We start from the raw sequence: 19,731 nt of genomic DNA on the forward strand, positions 1-19,731 counted from the left end.
CTTTTTCCACAACCTAATGCTGCAGATACACAAAATGTCATTTGAAGCAAAAATCCTAGACAAAAAACTTTTCCCCCAGAGCTCATTAGTGCCATTTTTAATTATCCTGGGGCCCACTGGTGAAGGAGGGAAGCAGCATTCCCTCTGCTTGTGTGCTGGAAACCCTGGGCAGTGTCTGCTCTGCCAGACTGGACACTGTACCATGTGCTGCTGCTGATGGAATGCTGTTATCCAGCACTAAACTCCTGAGGGTTTTTCTCCTGGGATTGCTGTAGCAAATACTAAGGTTTATTGTTTAAAAGATGTGGGTTTTTAGGTTTAGAACAGCTTTCCTAGCTATGTGCCCAAGAAGTGGTGCTTAGTGATAAAAGATTTTTATAAAGAGGGGAAAAAAAAAAATCAGAGCTAAATCCTTTAGGTTTTGGGGTTTTTTCAAGCTGTGAATTAGAAACAAGACAGCTCAAGCAGAGTCTTCCTATTTCAAGGACTACTCCAGCCTTTGTGACAAAAGCAGACACAACTGTCCAGCTTTCATTCCTGTCCAGGCCATGGTGGGAATTGCAGGAATAACTGGGAGCATCCCAGCAGCAGGGAGCAGGTGCTGCTGCCCTCCTTCCCGAGGCTCAGAAAGCTCTGAGCCCATGGAGCCCTGCCTTAGGCTGCCACCTGCTGCCCAGCTCTCTTCAGCTCCAGCATTCCTGAAGGAAAAAATTCTCTGGCTGCCTGAAACACACCCCAGTCCCCACCACACTGTGAATCCAAGGGGTGAGGGCTGTGCCAGTGCCAGGGATCCACACCCTGCTGCTGGCACTCAAAATTTCTGTTTAACTCCTGCTGACCTGTGTGAGCCAGCCTGGCCTTGTATCACTTTTATCTTCTTTCTGCCAGGGTGAGGGTTGAATGCACCAGATATGGTATTTCTTGTTCAGACTCAGATGTTTATTAATTCTTATCTGTATTACAGTGAGTTCTGCAGCACTTCTAGCTAACAAGCCAAAAATGGAGATGTGTCTCATTCTCTGCAAGGCCTTTTAAGGCCAAATGGTCCAATTAAGAACAGACACCTAAATTCTTTTTACTTTTAACCAAATATCTAATCACCTGTGACCCACAATGTGGATTTTTCTATCCAATTAACAAGATCACCCAAGGCCATGATCACCCAAACCCATGAAGAAGAAGGACAAAACCTCTGCCCTAAAACCTCTATCTTGCTTTCTATATACTACTATATTCTAAGACCTTAAATTTGAAATTTTTCACCCTGTGATATTACACACTTCTATTCAAACACCACACCTGTGATCCCAGTTCTGTGTTTTCCAGGGGGTCAGCACAGAAAGTCTAAAATTCTCAATTTCCAGGACTCCAACAACCTTGCAGTTCTTTGCCCCCAAGTCTCACAGGTTCCTTTTGCTCCCGTTGCAGCTTTGTGGGAGAATCTCCTTCCCTGGACAATGAGGTGGGGGCAGGGAGGAAGCAGCCCCCGGGCAGCCACCCGTCCTCGCTGTCCTCGCAGACAGAGCCGCCCTCCCTGGCTGAGCACCATGACTTCTCCAAAGACCAAAGGAGCACCAGCCTGGACCGTTCCAGCACAGACATGGACTCCACTGATGGCACTGATTTGCCTCCTCCAGGGGACACACTCCCTGAGGACAAGAGCAGTTATTTCTCCTTCATTGATGTAAGTTGCTGTCTTGTGTCTCTCAGTTTGTCCTTCTGCTAAACTTTGCAATCAGTTTTGCCCTGCTTTCCTCACATTGAATTTTCCCAGCTGCTTTCCTGCCTGGAAAGTTTAGGATCAAAACTATACAGTTCTTCTAAGTCTCTGTGGTGGTTTGGTTCTGAGAGGCTCCATAAAGCTACTGGCCTTGGATAATCAATCATGGAATCCCAGACTGCTTTGGGTGCGAAGGGATCTTAGAGCTCATTCAGTTCCACTCAGCTCCTATGGACATTTTCCAGATTCTCCAAGCCCCAACCAACCTGGCCTTGGACACTTCCAGGGATGAATATTGGAAGCATAATTAAATACCACAAACAACCAGTGACTGCTGTGCTGTCAGCCATGCAGATTTAAGGCCATAAAGACATCCATTGATATTTTTCCTATTTACAATTGCCTTCTTTCCATAGTAACTCACAGTTGCATTTTAAAGGATTTTTTCATAGTGAAGAATCTTGTAATTAGTGTAAGACCAGGAATTTCTGGCTATACACAGTTAATGAGGTCTAGTGCTGCAAGAACTTTGTTTAGTTTGGAAAAACCCTCTGAGATCATCAAATCCCAGCACTGCCAAGGCCACCACTAACATGTCCCCAAGTGCTACATCCACACAGTGTTTGAACACTTCCAGAAGGTTCTGTGCTTGTCCCTGAAGATGCCTCTGTAAAACATTATTAGCTCCAAGTGCAGCTAGAAAACACAGTGTGATGAGTAGTTTATTCCTGACCTGAAATCTTTTGAAAAAGGGAGTAAACCCACGTCTTCTGGAGAAGGGGAGACTCAGGGGTATTTGGTGGTTACAGGCAAATCTGTAACAACAAATTGCTTTAAGCAAGTAAATAAACTTGCAGCTCCTTTATTTGCTCTGTAAGTATTACTGCTTATTGGATGTGTTGGAAATGACTGATCACAGAAGTTTTCTGAATGCTGTGACACTAAACTTGGAGTGTCCTTGTTGCTGGTGAGTGGCTTTGAGTTTTTGTGGCTGGCAGGAAGCTGCAGCTCTGCACTCCAAGGGGATTTTGTGTAGTTGTAGTTTTAGATCCCAGTCTTGGGATTTGCCTTCAGCTGGCTAATGGCTAGCAAGGCCTGTAGTTCATTAAATCACTCTAGGAACCAAACTCCTGATTATTGCAGCTATTTTTAATATTAATTTAGTGCAAATCATTCATACAACTCAGATATCCACAGCCCAGAGTGATCAAAGGATTACACCTAGTTAGCCACAAAAACCTCATCATAAACTCTCTTTAGTACAATTTTAACTACAATAACAATAATCAGGCAAATACATAGATTTTAATTAGGTAGATTGCAAGTCAGGTGGGTCGGGACTTCACTGTGGAGGAGGTGGGGCTCATTCCCAGGTGTGTGTTTCTGCAGCACACGGCTGTCCTGGACTCCAGTGCTCTGAAAACTCGGGTGCAGCTGAGCAAGAAGCGCCGGTGCCGAGCGCCCGCGTCGCACTCGCTGCGCAGGAGCAGAGGGCTGGACCTGGAGAACAGGTTTTCCTTGACAGAAGAGACAGAAAATGGCTGGATGTTCAAAGATTCCACAGGTAACCCCTCAGCTCCCTGGAAGCCATTGCTTGTGATCAGCCTGGGTGCAAGGGCAGGAGTTTGTAGAGGCATTTTTAAAATACTGCCCTTCATTCCTGCCAGAGTGCAGGAAGAGATTCTTGAACGAGGCAGAGATGAGAAGCTGGTTCATGCTTTCCCTATTTGCCTTTTTCTTTTTAAACAATTAATCAGAAGAGAAGAAAACTATGCAACAGGAAGATTCTGAAGAGGAAGACAAGGTCCAGCACACTCCAAGGTCATCTGTGCAAGCCCAGAGACTGCCTGTGTTCCCAGGGATGGATCACTCTGCCCTCAAGGTGAGCTCAGGCAGAGCCCAGTTAGGTGGGAGATAAACCAGTTCAGTAGCTGCAAGGTGCTTTGTAAGGAATTCCCTCAAATAAGGAATTCCCTGCAAATTCACCAAATTAATTTCAGGGAATTTTTTTATTTTTATAAATCTATTTTTATAAATCCCTTCAGCATTCCAAAAAAATAAAAGGCTGGATGCTGGCTAAAAAGGAGCCCTTTCTTTATTTTTATATTTAGGCTCATCTGAGGAAAAGACAGGAGTCTGAGAGCACTGGTGACATCGGCTCTGCTCAGCTCTTCAAATCCCCCAAAGCACAGCTCGGCACTCCCAGCAGCAGAGTGCTGCCCTCCAGTGTGGAAAAGGAGGACAGGTGAGAGAATCCCAGCGTACAGGAAAAGGCTCAATGCTCTTCTTGGTGCAAGGAAAAAATAATGCAATGAGATGTACATTCCTTTTTGTTGTTGTTTCTGTCAGGAGTTTTCATAGTGAAAGAATAAAGAGGGGTTTTTTTGTATATCTTAGGTCAGAAGAAAAGTCTCCTCAGTGGCTGAAGGAGCTGAAATCAAAGAAGAGACAGAGCCATTATGAGAATCAGGTTTGAAAAGGTACTTGGGGAGGAAGGGGGGCTTTGCTGAGTGCAGGTGTGCAGTGACAAACTCCCATTTCCTTTGATGTGTTGGCGGGTGCCAGGCCCTGGTGCCAGGCAGGGCAGTGCCCCTCCAGTCACAGTTCTGCTGATTCTCTGTAGTAATTTGATTTCCATAACCCTCACTCTGTTGGGGCTGGGATTTCCCAAAGTTTAAAAACTCTGTGAGGTTTCAGCACAAGTTCTGGGCAGCTCTTAAGCATTTAATGCATTAAATAGACATGACAAGGTGACACTACAACAGAAAACACATTTTAAGGGGTTCCTGTTCCAGCTCCCTGACCATTATCTCACCCTTCCTTCTGTTTTCCTTTCCAGACAGTGATTCTAACTAGGAGAAGATAAAGAAGTTTAACAGAAGCCTTAACTCATCTGAACCTAAACCCCCATGTCATGTTGCTGCTGTTTGCTTCCTGCCTCAACTGCTCTGTGCATGGTGCCTTCCTGTTTTGTGGAGAAAAGCTGCTTCAATTCATAGTCAAATACAAAGCTGTGTCTGTCAGGGCAGGGGGACAGTGGCACTTCAGACCTGCTTGCCAGGAGAACACCCCTGGGTCACGGTTAGCACTTGAGAAAGTCTTGGAAAACAGAAATATTTGGGAGTGCTGTGATCCAGGGAGCTCCTCTCTCTGTGGAACAGACTCTGTAGGTGTTCACCTCTGGGAGATGTGGCTGGGCTTTGTGTTTGTTTATGAAAATAATAATTTTACTCAAATTTTTCTTTTTTCTTTTTTTTTTTTTGTGAACAAATAGTAAGCTCCTGTTTAGAATGAAATTTGTGGAAGGTGAGAGTGGAAGAACAAATCATGTTTACTGCCATATTGAAAAAGGAAACTTGATTATTTTTTGTAAAATGTATTTTTGATTGGCTTGTATTTACATGTGATCTGCTGACCTGGCAGATGGAGATAATTTTTAGATGAACAAAATGTTAACTTTTGTCACTCTTGAAGTGGTATATTCTGTGTTTTGTCAGCATGTGGAATAATTGCTTCATTGGAATGTCTTTCCTAAAAAGGATCAAGCAATAATGTCAACCAGTTCTCTTTAAAAAAAAAAAAAAAAAGGTAAAAATATGTAAATACTGTTTTTATAACAAAAAAGGAAGGGAAGAGGGAGGATGTTACACTCATATCAGGGTTCCAGTTAATTGTTGAATGTCACTTTAATAGCAGTTCAAATAGTCCCACTTCATATTTTTATTTGTTAATCTGTAAATACCAGGTTTGAGTTTTTATTTTTATGCTGATTTTGTGGGATAACCTAAACGTGATCTTCAGTTTCTCAGATGATTTCCTGTCTTTCCTTTGGCGAGATGTGCTGATAATGGAGTGGAGATCTCCTGGACCACACGGGTGTTTGGGTATCCCTAATTCTCAGATCTTCCCTGTCTCTGGATGCTCATTCTGAACCACCAAGCACCATGGCCATGAAGCCACGCTCAGTTCTTGCCCCAGATAAGTGCTCTTTCAGTAACCTTCGACAGCACAGCCCAGGGAGGGAGGTGATTCCAGGTGTTCCTCAGGCTCAGCCAGCAGAACCTGACAGAGGGAAAAGGAGAGTGGAGAGCTCTCCTCCCCTGGCAGAGCTCCTTGGGCTGCACTCCTCACATCCTGCTGAGGGCTCCTCTGCATACAGACCATGAAGCACCAGCACTTCAGCTCCTTCTCCTTTTGTCTTTTTTTCCCAATCAGCATTTTGGGAGCACAGCTCCCACGGGGCCTGCCCAGGTCTCTGTCTGTCAGGCTTGGAGCTGCCAAAACCATGTGCCAATTCACCTCATGGAGGAGTCACAGGAGGGGCATTTGCAGTCCCAGTCTGCAGGAAATAGCAGCAGGATGGCAGGAGACAAATCCCATCTGCACATCTCTCGCTCCCGGATTTTATTCCGGTGGCAGCTCCCTGTGCTCCCTGGAGATGAGATGGAGAAATCTGTCTGATGTAAAAGTCTTTTCCCTGTTGCTTTGCCCTGTTTCTCATGGGAGCTGTTGCCACTGTTAGTTTGGCAGCCCCTCTGCTCCCCCTGGAGCAGTGATCCCCAGGATTTCTGATGGAATTTGTGCAGACCACCACCATCGACCAGCTCCTTTTAAAACCTTGCACAGATTTCCTTCCCTCTCCTTTAGGTGATGGTGGAAAAGGGGACTCCTGGTGTGTTTTTTGGGTTGTGTATTCCTGTGGCAGCACCCCAGAGTTCCATGGGTGTGTCCCAGGTGTGACACTCACCTGGGCCAGCCTGAGCAGCTGAGGAGGATGATGGTGGCAAGTCCCTGCAACATTCACACAGGCTGGGTTTTCCACTTGCACAGGTGACAGTGTTGTGTTCCCAGCAGTTGGAGGATTTACTGGTTCTTGGTCTAGGCCAGAAATTCTGTAACTTTGTGTTGAGGAAACTGAGGGGATTGACACGAGGTTTCCACAAAGCCCTTGAATGTGTTTGCATTTCCACATCTGCTTGGACAATGCACTGAAATTACTGTATTGAGTAGTTTAACCTACTACTGAGAAGTGTTTAATGCTTAAATGTCTAATTAAAGAGCATCTTTAGAATGTTGTTGAATGGGAAAGTGTTTTTTCTGCTCTGTTATTTCTTTATATTGTACATGGATTAAATATCAACTTCCTTCTCTTTGGGTTATCACTCTGTAATAAAAGATATATAAATATGTTATTACTTCTTAATTGATAGAACAGACTGTAATACACTTTATATAATTCTATTTTAATTCCAAATAATGCTTCTTGGAATTTTTTATGCTTTCACTTTTGTTGCCATGTGCTTTTTCCTGCTGTTTATTGGAGATGGAAGTGAGCTCTAAGGTTCCTTTAGATGTGCTGGTTCCTTCCCTCCTGGATCAGCTCTTGTCCTGAAAGTGATGCTGAAGGTGATGGAGGCCCTGGCAGTTCTTTGTCTCTCCCTTCACAGCTCCTCAGCTGTTTCTCCTTGCCTAAAAAGGCAGATCAATACTGGGTTTTAAAGGTGGGATGATGTGTTTTGTGGAATTCAGGAACACTTTCTGCCTGCCCCCCTCTCATGATCCCTGGGATCCCTGCTCTGGGTGACATGCCAGGGACTTGCACAGCTGCTCCATGGCTTTTTATTGGAATTCCCTGTTGTAGATTTCTTCCCTTTTCTTTTTCTGTTTTCAAATTCACCATTTTAACATCTGGGAATCTTCAATTTGCTCCTCATCCACCATAACCTTTCACTTCCTGCAGAGGAACAAGCAATGTTTGGTTCTCCAAGCTTTGTCACTCCAAGACTTTCCATAGGACTTACCCCCACATCCCATCCCTTTTCACTCCCACCCTGTTCTTTGTTTGCAAACAAGTTATTTGCAAACTGAAATGCACATGGGGCAGATTGGGGAATACAAAGTGTGACCTGAAAAGGTTTGGAACAGGAAATCCCTGATTTCTGCAGGGGGAATTGTGTTTTTTCAGGGGGAGATGGGCAGTTCTGGGGTGCTGCCACAGGGTGTGGCTCTGCCTCAGGTTCAGAACCTCTGGGGTGAGCTCCCAGCGCTGTCACTGCTGTCCCCAAGCAGCTCTGGGGGTAAAACTGTTCTGTACAGAGCTGTCACCATAGCTGTGCTCCCTCACTGTCTGCACCTCCCTGAAGGACACTGGTGCAAGAGCAGCTGCAGCCAAGTGAGGGATGTGTTGGATCCATCCCTTCAGCCCAGTGCTGAGAAGAAAAACCAGGTATTTGCTTTAATTCCTTTTAAAGATGGATTTTTAGGAGGTGAAGGCTTTTTTGGGGCCAGGTTGGACAGGGCTTGGAGCAACCTGGTCTGGTGAAAGGTCGGGGGAGCAGGGGGCAGAATGAGATGAGCTTTAAGGTCCCTTCCAACCCAAACCATCCTGGGATTCTGTGAAACCACCTCCATGGAGCTTTAATGGGATTTGGGGTGTTCTGGCAGGGGCTGCAGAGTCCAGGCCTTGTTCTCCTCACCCTGGAGAGGGTAGAGGAGGTGAATCCTTCCCAGAGCTTCAGGTGAGCTCTGTTCCAATGTTCACTCAAGTACAAATGTATTGCAAAAATATAATCTGAATAAACTTCTGGTTCTTATGGTAGGATTAGCAGAATGAGGAGAACCAAGGTCTGGTGGTTTATGTTTTTTTTTCTCATTCCATGTTAAACAAAATGGTATCAGATCTTGTTCCACATAGCCTTATAGGATCTGTCAGTCTGGGTCACAATAGATACATTGTGTGATAGAAATCCTCTATTTTGTATTACACAGTTTCCTAGGGAATAAAGATATTCTGGCTGCTGTATTTTGTTCTCTACCATTACAGTTCCAGTTTAGCTTTGCCAGATACTAACAAAAAATATTTTCTAACAGTCATTTTTCAAAGGGATTTAAGAGGCTGACAGATGAGAGGAAATTGAGGTCTGTTTGGGAGAGGCATCAAGGAGAGCCAGTGCCCTTCTGTCGTGTTTTTGGAATTGCCTTGTCACTGTGGAGAGCTGGGAGAGGCAGATCCAGGGCCCTGTGGCTGTGGCAGAGCTCAGTGAATGAGGATACTGGGAAGGAAGGGGCTGCCATGAGAAATTCTGTTTCTCATTTGTTGAGGACTGATGATTTTGTGTTTGGTGAGACAGAAATGAATCCATTCCCCCTCAGTCTGTGCCTGTTGGATCTGTGGCACCTGTGAGACAGCTCTGATGGGACAGCAAATCTTCATCAGGAATCACAGGATGGGAAGAGTCAGCTGGAGCCACCTCCTGGGTCATTCCTGTCACACCAGGGCTGGGATGGGGCTGAAGGGCCTCATTCTAACACATATATTTATATATATCATATATATGTAACAGAAGAGATTTCCATCCCTCTCCTATTTAGTTTTTCCAGCCTGACCCAGAGGATTCACTTTTCTGGCAATTTCAGTAAAGGTTTCATGGGTGGTTCTTGGTTTCAAGATGAGCCATGCTCAGAGCAGGTAGAAAAGCCTGCAAGGGCTGTAGTAAATGGGGATTTGTGCAGCTAAACTGAGGAATCAGGATGGTTTGGGACTGGAGGGACTCTTAAAGGTGAAGAGGGAGTCAGGCCTGCTACCAGCAGAGTGAAATGCTCCCAGTTTGCTCCCCCTTTACATCAGATGGACCAACCTTTGTGCCAGGCCCCAGAAATCGCTCACACACCCCAGGATGAGTTCCCAGGGAAATGCTGGGGAGGGAGCCAGAGAAACAAAAGGGACTTGATGGAGTTAAAGCAAGAACACCAATCTGGAAATCCTGAGCTGCTCCAGACCCCAGCCCTGTGTCACACCTTGAGCTGCAGCCCCCACAATCAGGGATATTTTGCCCGGATTTTGCTTCGCGCTGCGCTCGGGTTTCCAGGCTAAACCCTCCCGTGAACTGCTGATGGCAGAGTTTTCCAGAGAACCTGGCAAGAAGCAGCGTGAACGTGCTGATGTGAATTTGGACGTTAATCTTCTGTAAATCGAGTGGCCCGTGGCCGAGGGACAGCCGGGAGAAATCCGAATGACGTTTCCATAGCTCGCTGCGCGCCCGCGCTATTGAGATGAAATCTCATGGATGGAATTCCGTGGACGCAGCTGCTGTATCAGCGCTCGGGGAATTCTGCTGTTCTGTTCAGAAGCAACCCATAAATAGCGGGGCCGCCCGCGCCGCCCGGCACAGCAGAACCACACGGAGAGGTAGCGGGACTGGAGGGGCTTCCACTGGGAATTTGTGTGTCTGAGTCGAGGTTTTGGCGAGAAGTGAAGCTGCAGGGTTTGATTCAGGACCTTGATCAAACTCCTTTATTCGTCTCTTAAGCCCCTGAAGCGTGGCGTGGCCGGGGAAGGCGTGTTCCAATGTTTGAGCAGAGTTTTGTGGATGCTCCTGGAGAGTGAGGAGGGGGCTCTCAGCACTGTCCCCCCCCAACCAAGGGTGGTGGCAGCAGCTCCAGCTGGGTTTGGTGTCCCTGGGATGCTGGAGCAAAGGAGAGGTGTCAGGTTTATGTTGTGGGGAAAGATGTCAGCAGCTGGAAGTTGACAAATTCCTGCTAGAAACAAAGACCAGGCTGTGAGAGTTTAGCAGCAACGAGGTGAGCAGAGGGCTCTGTGTCACCTGGGACATGGCTCAGTCCTGTGGGTGCCTGGGTGAGGATTTGGGGTCCGTGTGAAGGAGGGAGAGGAGGATGGATCAAGGAGCCTGGACATCCCTGGGGACTCAGAGCTGCTGCAGGGGGTCTGTGCCATCCCGTGCTGCCTGTCCCGTGCCAGCTTCATCCTTTGTGTTTCATTACCAGCTGTAGATCCCGGCGCCTCCCGCCTTAACCTCCTGCAATTTGGGTTTTCCAGGCACAATGACCGAGCAGCAAAGTCCCCCCGAGCAGATGGCGACTGGGGAGGGTGCTGGCGAGCGAGGTGGCAACTACAAGGTATACTGGGGTGTACTGGGTGTACTGTGGTGTACTGGGGGTACTGGGGTGTGCTGAGGACAGCTGGGCATGGATGGATGCTGGTGGGATGTGGTGTGCATGCACCAGGCTGGAACCAGTGCCAGCACTGCAGGGGGACAGGAGTGGCCTCCAGCTCTCCCACAGCAGCACAGGGTGGTGGCCCCACTCTGGTGTTGAGCCCAGGGGGGATGCAGGTTGGGAAGCAGCTGGGGATGGGGATCTGGTGCTGCCTGGCAGGAGGGACACTGCTCCCTGCCAAGGACTGGTGTGCAACTGCCCAGGGATTTAATCCAGATGAAGCTCCCCAGCGCGGCTGTGGGCACAGGCACTGAAACTCCCCAGGTGTGTTTGCAGGTCTGGGCTCAGCTCATGGGTTGGTTGAAGGTAAATCAGCTGGAGAGGATGTGGTGGGTGCAGAGCTTCCCACAAAGCTGGTCCTGGACAGGGAGGGCTGGAGGTGGGAGCAGATCCTGCCAGTGGGAGAGGGGAGTGCCAGGAGCTGGAGCTGTTTTTTGCTTTGGGGTGCACAGAGGAACCTGGGTGTCACCTCTGTCCCTTGAGCCCCCTGGTGTGTGCAGGAGGCTCTGCCCCTGTCCCAGGCTCAGATGTTGCAGCTGGGACCCTTTGGGACAGTGCCAGGGAGTGCCTGGTCACCCCACTGCCCCTCCTGGACCCTGAAGGGTGCTGGGCACCCAGGGCCCTGCTCTGTGGAATGCTCTGGATGCTGGGACTGGCTCCAACCCAAACTGCAGCTCAGCCTCGAGGCTCTGCTGAGAGCAGGACAGCCTGGGAGACACTGGAGTCTCTGCACCTGGCAGGGCTTAGAAGGAAACACTGAATAAAGAGCTTGTACCAGGCCAGGCCAGGGAATGGTTGTATCTGGAGGGAGCAGTGATAAGGAAAGGATGAGCAATGACCAGGCTGGGGATAGGAGAGCAGCCCTTGGCTCAGGAATTCTCTTAGCCCAAACCTTCCATGTTTCCAGAGCTGTGTTTGAGCTGGTTTTCAGCCTGTCATGGACAAAATTCCAGCTTGTGCTTTACCAAACAAACACCCCTGGCCAGAGCTTGGCCCAGAGCAGGGCAGAGGCGCTGCAGGACCTGGCTCAGCCAGGCAAGGAGTGACAGTGGGATGGAGGGACACGGCCAGAGCCCTTTGATCCACTGCTGCCCCATTTCCTGGAGTGTTCCCCTGCTGGGGTGGCTGACAGCATCTCTCCCCACCTTAGATCACCATCTACGAGCTGGAGAATTTCCAGGGGAAAAGGTGTGAGCTGACAGAGGAGCTCCCCAACATCACCGAGAAGGAGATGGAGAAGGTGGGCTCCATCCAGGTGGAGTCTGGCCCGTAAGTCTGGGGTGGGGAGGATGGAGCAGCCCCGGGGGGGGCAGGGAGAGCATCCCCCTGACCCTGGGGTCCTGCAGGTGGCTGGGCTTCGAGCGCCAGGGCTACGCTGGGGAGCAGTTTGTGCTGGAGAAGGGCGACTACCCCCGCTGGGACTCCTGGTCCAACAGCCACAGCAGCGACAGCCTGATGTCCATCCGGCCCCTCCAGATTGTGAGTAGGGCTGTGCTGGGGTGGCCACAGCGCTGGGGAGGGGCTGGGGACAGCCCCTGACCCATCCTTTCCCCCAGGACAGCGCTGACCACAAGATCCACCTGTTTGAGAACGCGGGGTACACCGGGAGGAAGATGGAGATCGTGGATGACGACGTCCCCAGCCTCTGGGCCCACGGCTTCCAGGACCGTGTGGCCAGTGTCAAGGCTCTGAACGGAACGTAAGGATGGGGACACAGGGGACACCCCACCAGGTTCCTGTCTGTGGCACTGTGGTTGGTCCCCCCAGGGTGGTTGGTGGCAGGAACACCTGGCATGGTGCTGCTCATGCCCATCATGTCCCTTGTTCCCTCCCTGCTGCCACCTTTTCCCTGGCCCACAAGGAGTGACAGGGACCTGTCAGTGTCCCTGGGGCTGGATGATGGCTCCTTGCCCTAACCCACCACCTGAGCAGTGGAGCTGTGGTCCCTTTTCCATGGACTCTCCTGGCATGCAGCATTTCCCACCTGGGCGCTGCTGCTGTGGCACTTGGTGACACAGGAGTGGCCCTGGCTATGTCAGAGCACTGGGATGGGGATGGGGATTGGGATGGGGATGGGGATGGGGATGGGGATTGGGATGGGGACACTGCCCCTGCTCCAGGGGATGTGGGAGTGTGGGCTGGGCACTGCTGAGCACTGCCTCGCTCCCTGCAGGTGGGTGGGCTACGAGTACCCCGGGTACCGGGGCCGCCAGCACGTCTTCGAGAAGGGCGAGTACCGGCACTGGAACGAGTGGGACGCCAACCAGCCCCTGATCCAGTCCGTGCGCCGCGTGCGGGACCAGCAGTGGCACCAGCGGGGCTGCTTCGAGAACAGCTGAGGGACCCCCTGCCCCCGGGGCCGCGCGCGGGGTCCCCCGGCTGATGCCGTGACCGTGGTGTTTTTTGTGCAAAAACCTCAATAAAGCTCTGAGCTGGAGGCTGCCGGGGCCTGCCTGGTCCTGGGCTGGGGGAGGTCGGGGAGGGGGGCAGGAGGATGGGGAGGGGGCAGTGGTGGTGCCCAGCAGCCCCGCACGGGGCAGGGGGGGGACGTGCCAGTGTTTGCAGCGTTACATAAAGGCTGCAGCTTTCCAAAAATAACCCCCGGTGCTGCCGCGTCAGGGTTTTTCCAGTGCCTCTGTCCCTGTGCACAGCATCTCCTGCCCGCTCCCAGGGCTGGTGGCCAGTCCCAGGGCAGGGAGGGGGTCAGGGGGGGATGATGTGCCAGCCCTGGGCCGTGCCAGGCTCTGTGTGCTCCAAGGGGGGCTCATCCCGTGGGGGATGGCTGTGCCCAACCTCAGCGTCCTGCAGGGTCTCCGGCCTGTCCCCAGGGAAGGTTCCCACAGTCCTGGGGTGGTTTGTCCTGGGGGGTGAGCTCTGACATGGGGAGGGCTGTTCTGGGGGGTGAGGGGTGCCACAGGGTGCTGGTGGGACACTGAGCTGCCCTGGCACTGCCCCTCCCCAGGGACACCGTGGGCACACCTGGGGAGCCACAGGGCTGGGACAGAGGTGGGAGGGGGGCTTGAACCCACCCAAGGGCTCCGTGCAGCTCCCTGAGCAGCCCTGCAGAGCTTTTCCCTTTGGGGAGGGGTGGGTTGGCGGCTGTGGAAGGCGAGTGCCTGGCCCTGAGTGGGGAAAGCTGCTTCCAGAACAATCCATGGGGCTGCCATGGCCAAGGGGCTGCGGCACAGGCACTGCCCAGGGCTGGGATGAGCTAAATCCAGGAGGGAATTGCAGGAGCCATGCTGAGCACTGTGGCAGCTCCTTGCTGGGGCGCTGAGGGGCTGGGATGTGGCTGCAGTGCCCTGCACTGGCACCTGGCACAGGTCCATGAGGGTCCAGGGCTCCCAAATGGATTAACCCAGATGGGGAGGGCAGCACTGGATCCGTCTGTGGGGCTGCAGCAGGAGGCACAGGCAAGAAAGGAGGACTCCAGGGATGGGAATGTTGGAAACTCTTGATCACACCCTGGCCTGTCCATGGCCTGGTGGGTTCCTTGCAGAGCTGTGTGGTCACCTTGGCCCCTCTGGCCCTGGAAACCTCAACAGCTGGAGCCTGGGCAGCTGCAGACCCTGGGGACTGACCCCCCCACATTTCACTACCAGGGCAGGCTCTGGTGACAGCAGCCTGTGGGTGACCCTGAGCAGCCACCTGGGGCAGGGGATGGGGCACAGGTGACCCTGGGGGGCTGCAGGTCCCTGGGGGACGCTCAGGAGGTGCTGTAAGACAGAGGGAGCAGGTCTGGGGTCTGTTCGTGCTGGGTGACACTTGCTGGGGTCACAGAGGGAATGCAGCTCCTCTGTGGGGTGAAGGGGGCTGTGGCTGCTGCACAGGGAGCCTGACAGTGTCCCCCCCTCTGTGAAACCTCCTTTTCTGCAGCCACCAGCAGCCCCCAGCCCTGTGCAGCCTCCTGCAATGAGGAGGCCAAAGGGACTCTGCTGCTGCCCTCAGCCCCCAGCTCAGCCCTGGCCCATCCAGGCACATCCCAGCCATGGGGACACATCCCTCGTGACCTCAGCTTTGTCCCGGTGTCACAGAGCTCCCACTGCCCCTGGGGTGCATCTCAGGGACCCCAAAAGGGCCGGGACAGCTCAGCAGGAGCCCAACACCCAACTCCGGAGTGCCCCCCGCTCTCCCACCCCCAGCCCCATCCCCTGCCCATCCCCACAGCCCCGCTCGGGAAGGGGCTCCCGCGGTGCCCCCGGCGCTGCCGCTCCCTCCCCGGGCTGCAGACGGGCAAAGCCAGACGTTCACCAGCGCTTTGAGGCGTTTTATCGCGCATGGAAAGAGCCGAGCTCAGCAGCTCCGGCGGCGGCTGCCGGGCTGTCGGGGGGATCAAGTCTCTGGCCCCGAAACGCCTGAAGCGGGGCTGGCGGGGCTTTGTTGGCCAGGGCTGCCCCGGCTCTTGGCACGCGTTCGGCTGATGCTTGCAAACTCCAAATCTCCTCGCCACCAACCCGACAAAGCGGGTGACTCGAATGTGACAGGTAATGAAATAACTCGGGCTTGGTGCTCGGGCAGACAAAGGCTGCGGCGGATCAGCTGACCCTGGTTTTCATTGGGGTTTAATCCAGCATTCTCGCTTTGAATCAGGCTTTAACTATTTTGTAAATAGTTTTGGCACCTCTCTGCTGCAGCTCGGTATAAATTCCACCTCCCGGCCCCAGCCCGTCACTGGCTCAAGCGGGTACTGGTATAACTGGTAAGACTTTGATATTTATTGTCTTCTCTTTTGCCTCCTCCCGACCCCCGGGGCCGGGGTCCCTTCCCGGTGCCAGCGGGGTGTGGGCACGCAGCTGCTGAGCGGGGACAGTACTGTCCCCTCAGCCCAAGGCAGGATGTCACCACCGCGATTCTTTTTGTCAGGAATGAGTTTTCACCTGGTTTGGAGCAGCTCAGATACTGAGGGTCCCTGTGGTCTTGAGGACGGGGCTCCTTCCAAGGAGTGGCAGTGCCAGGCTGAGCCGGGAGGGATCAGCACGGGCTCCTGGGGGCTGGGGCTGGCGGGGGGAGCCCCAGGGCTTCTCCCCATCGCCCCTTCAAGCACCCGTGTGGAGCTGGGATGCTCAGCTGGTACTTGCTGCACAGGGACAGCAGGAAATTCTCAACCACAGGGCCTGATCTCCACTGGGAATGATTTAGGAATTCCCTGGGCTCACAGTTAGGGAAGTGGAGACCCCAGGCAGGTCCCAAGGACCATTGCCTGTGCTCCTGGGGAGTTTTGGGGTGCTGAGCAGCTCTCAGCAGAGTTTGCCCCTGGGCAACCCCAGCCTGAGCCCATCCTGCTGCAAGCCCTGGTCCCAATGGGGTATGGACACAGGGCATGGGCACAGGGCTCTGAGCACGGTCCCCAGCGTGTCCTCCCTCAGTGGCAGACCTTAACGTGCTGAGTTTCCCTCCCAAGGCAGCAGACGACCCAGCTGATGATGGCTTCCGAGCACCAAATGCCAGCCTCCAAGCAGCAGCAAGCCAGCTCCAAGGTCAGTGGGAGACTGCCCAGCCCTGCAGCGGGGCCAGGGCACCCTCAGCCTCTCTGGGTGCCCAAATCCTCCCTGGAGACACCGCTGGGAACAGCTGAGCTCCCCTTGCCAGCACCCCCAGCACTCCCAGCTGGTGCCAAGCACGCCGGCTGCGCTGCTGGGCTGTTTGCAGCAGGACGAGGGGATGGGGAATGGGATTTTTTTGGCGTCCTGCAGCGGAGCAGATGGGAACAGATCAAGGCTGATCTCCCACCACCGCTCAGACACAGCAGATCTGTCCCCACCACCGCTGACCCCTGAGATCTGTGCTGAGCTGGGGCTGGCCCCGAGCTGTCCCCGCTGTCTGGGTCCCCTCTGCTCCAGCCACAGCCCGAGTCCCTCAGCTGTTTGATGTGAGCGTGGGCATCCCTCTGCCAGGAGCACCGGGCACTGGGACAGGGCCTGGTGGGCATCCATGAGTGAGACCTGCATCCCCAGAGGGATGGCAGCAGTGCCCTGAATTGCAGGCTTCCTTTAAATCCTCTGGAGTGCAGTTTTGGGAGAGTGACAGCAGTGGGCTGCTGCAGATGTGCTGTCCCAGGGACAGAGTGTGCCCGAAGGGTGACAGCCACGCTGAGCTCCTGCTCTCTTCCAGATTGCCATCTTCGAGCAGGAGAACTTCCAGGGCCGCTGCCATGAGCTCAGCGGGGCCTGCCCCAACCTGAAGGAAGCCGGCGTGGACAAAGTGGGCTCCATCCTGGTGCACTCCGGACCGTACGTGAGGGGGCTGGGGGCCGGGCGGGGCTGGGGGAGGGGGATGGGGAGGGGGCTGGGGAGGAGGGGTCTCCCCGCTGCCACACCCGCACTGCACCCCGGATTTCGTGTGGCCAACACTGCTGAGCTGCTCGCCCACCTCACCCAGTGAGTGCCCGGTGCCAGGGGGTGCCAGCAGGTGAGCAGGGGGGCTCAGTGGGTGAACAGGGGGTGACATTGTCACCTGGACAGGTTGATAGCCCCGCTCAGCGGCAGGGAGGGTGGAGGGGTGTGGCCATGGGCACAGATCACAGCGTTTCCCCCAGTTTGGTTTCCTTCTCTTTGGGCGCAGGCACAGCTGAGACTGGGACCCGCTGGGTGCCCTCTCCCCACCTCCTGGCCCTGTGTGTGCTCTCCAAGCCACACAAGCTCCGGGCAAAGGAGAGCCCCTGAAAAGCCCCTGGTGGGTTCCCAGCCTGCTCCCAGAACCACGGGGCAGCTGCAGAGCGCCCTGGTCGGAGCACAGCCCCAGCTGGGACATTTGGGTGATCCTGTGAGTCCCCAGGGACCGAGGAAGGGTGGCCACCATTTCGGAGCATCCCCAGTGGGGAGCCCTGCGGTGCCACTGCTGGCTGGAGGCCCTGCAGCCCCGCTGGCACCCCTGGCACCTGTCCCTCCCTGCAGGGAGCAGGGGACACGGCCGGGGCTCAGCCCGGGCGCTCGCCGGGGGCGGTGCCGGGGGCCGATCCCCGCTCCGCTGCCCCCTCTGAAGCGCGTCCCCTGCTCTCTTCCAGCTGGGTGGGCTACGAGCAGGCAAGCTGCAAAGGGGAGCAGTTTGTGTTTGAGAAGGGGGAGTACCCCCGCTGGGACTCCTGGACCAACAGCCGGAGAAGCGACAGCATCACTTCCCTGAGACCCATCAAAGTGGTGAGAGCACCCAGACAGCCACTACCCACCCGCCAGACCAAGGTCTGCAGCCAGAAGTCTTCCCCAGCCTTCCCCCGCCCTCCCCAGCCCCGCGGGCCGAGGGGCACCCCCTCCTGCGCACCCTCGCCCCAGCCCTCGGGGCCCGGGGAGCCGTGGGGGGGTCGGAGGGGGCGCGGGGACGGGGGCAGTGGCAGGTGACCCCAGAGCGGAGGACGTCTGCTGGTAAGTCTGGCAGTGCCCGCGCAGGCAGCGGCTCTCTGAGCTGGATGGAGGGATGCGGAGCAGCCCCGGCATCGGTGGGAGCGGCGGCACACGGTGCCCGCCCTGGCCTCGGTTTCCCCATAGCCCTGGGCTCTGCCCCCCCTGCCCAGCCCCGCGGGGCCGGCAGCCGCTGAGCCCCGTCTCTGCTCTCCCGGCTGCAGGACAGCCAGGAGCACAAGATCGTGCTGTACGAAAACCCCAGCTTCACCGGCAAGAAGATCGAAATCATAGACGACGATGTGCCCAGCTTCCACGCACACGGCTACCAGGAGAAGGTCTCATCCGTGCGGGTGCAGAGCGGCACGTGAGTCCCGGGGGAGCGGGGGGGGACCGGGCGGTGCCGGAGCATCCCCACGGGGCTGCTCGGACTGCGTGTGCGCTGTATGACCCCGCCGCTTGCCTTGGCAGGTGGGTGGGCTACCAGTACCCTGGCTACCGGGGCTACCAGTACCTGTTTGAAAAGGGGGACTACAAGGACAGCTCAGACTTCGGCGCTCAGCACCCCCAGATCCAGTCGGTCAGGCGCATCCGGGACATGCAGTGGCACCAGCGCGGTGCCTACCACCCCACCAACTAAAGCCCCCGGCCCGTGCCGGGGCGCGGGGAGCGGAGCAAGCGTTCCCCCGGCCGCCGCTGTGCCCCCGCGGCCTCGCCTCCCGCCTCCCCCCGTGTGATGCACGCGCTGCCGAAGCAACTCAATAAAGCTTGGAGTTTCAAAGTCCCAGCTCTGCCCTTTCATTGCCCCGCGCTCGGGATGCTCGCCCTGCGCTCCGCGCTGCGATGCTCTCGGTGCCACCCATCGCGGGTGCCATCGGTGCTGGCGGGCCACCGAAGTGTCCGCGGTGGGGAAGGTGACCTGGGGCTCGGCTGCTCATCCTGTGAGGACCTGGGGGGTCCGGCCCCAGCGCTGTCCTGGGGTGCACGGCCAGGGCCGTGGGTCACAAAGGTGTCCCCTGAGCACTGGGGGGGCTGGAGGGATTGTCCTCTGGGTCGGGACACCTCCAAGCCGAATAACGGCATTAGTTATTAGGCTCTGAAAGCTTTAATTAGTGATAATGCTTTAATTTAGCAGTCACGGTGCTAGAGGATGCTTTTATGATCATGTCATAAATCGGGCACAGGAAGTGGAGGAGCGCAGCCGCACCTGCTTGGTGTGGTGGCAGAGGCGGTGACAGTGACAGTGTCACAGGTGGTGGCGGGGGCGGCTGGGCTGGGTCCCCTCCGGCAGCAGGACGCGCTCTGTGTCACTGCGGCTGTGTGGGCACGGTGATGGGCACAGGTGAGGGCACCTGACGGGGCACTCCGGGCATCCCCCGGTTCCTGCCGCTCTCTCTCCCGTGCAGGGACCTGCCTGGCTGCGGTGTTTTGGGGTGAATCTCGGCAAACCCGCGGACCTCAGGGAGTCGGGCATGCACAGCACCCTCCTGCTCGGCTCCTGCTCCCAGCCGCCGCGGCGGAGCGGGGTTTGTCCCCAATCCCCCGTGTGCCAGAGGCTTTTCCCTGCGCCCCGGAGGAGCGAGTCCCGCGGCGGGCACAGCCCAGCCCACGGCGACCAGCCCGATCCATCACTCGCCACACGCTGCTGTGAAATGCCAGCTC

The 19,731-nt window shown here is 54.8% G+C and overlaps 2 protein-coding genes across 7 annotated transcripts in view; both read left to right on the forward strand.

Annotated features, from left to right (window-relative positions):
- The window catches only part of KIAA1671 (KIAA1671 ortholog), a 64,860-nt gene extending 58,052 nt beyond the window's left edge, over positions 1–6,808 (forward strand). For all 6 annotated transcript variants that reach the window (XM_033075726.2, XM_033075728.2, XM_033075727.2 and 3 more), the window contains 6 exons: positions 1,429–1,684; positions 3,110–3,284; positions 3,478–3,602; positions 3,832–3,965; positions 4,118–4,200; positions 4,560–6,808. In XM_033075726.2, coding sequence (XP_032931617.1) covers positions 1,429–1,684; positions 3,110–3,284; positions 3,478–3,602; positions 3,832–3,965; positions 4,118–4,196 — 769 coding nt within the window. In that variant the 3' untranslated portion in view covers positions 4,197–4,200; positions 4,560–6,808. The remainder of the gene's footprint in view (positions 1–1,428; positions 1,685–3,109; positions 3,285–3,477; positions 3,603–3,831; positions 3,966–4,117; positions 4,201–4,559) is intronic.
- Positions 6,809–9,135: 2,327 nt separating this feature from the next.
- CRYBB2 (crystallin beta B2) lies at positions 9,136–18,856 on the forward strand. Its single transcript, XM_033075382.2, has 12 exons — positions 9,136–9,908; positions 10,557–10,636; positions 11,886–12,004; positions 12,082–12,214; positions 12,292–12,434; positions 12,909–13,069; positions 15,254–15,434; positions 16,137–16,212; positions 16,847–16,965; positions 17,739–17,913; positions 18,294–18,436; positions 18,541–18,856. The coding sequence occupies exons 1-12, from the start codon at positions 9,773–9,775 to the stop codon at positions 18,707–18,709; spliced, it is 1,635 nt and encodes a 544-aa protein (XP_032931273.2). The 5' UTR covers positions 9,136–9,772; the 3' UTR covers positions 18,710–18,856.
- The last annotated feature ends 875 nt before the right edge of the window (positions 18,857–19,731 follow it).

Source organism: Catharus ustulatus, chromosome 18, assembly GCF_009819885.2.
Source record: "Catharus ustulatus isolate bCatUst1 chromosome 18, bCatUst1.pri.v2, whole genome shotgun sequence".
NCBI classification, from domain to species: domain Eukaryota; kingdom Metazoa; phylum Chordata; class Aves; order Passeriformes; family Turdidae; genus Catharus; species Catharus ustulatus.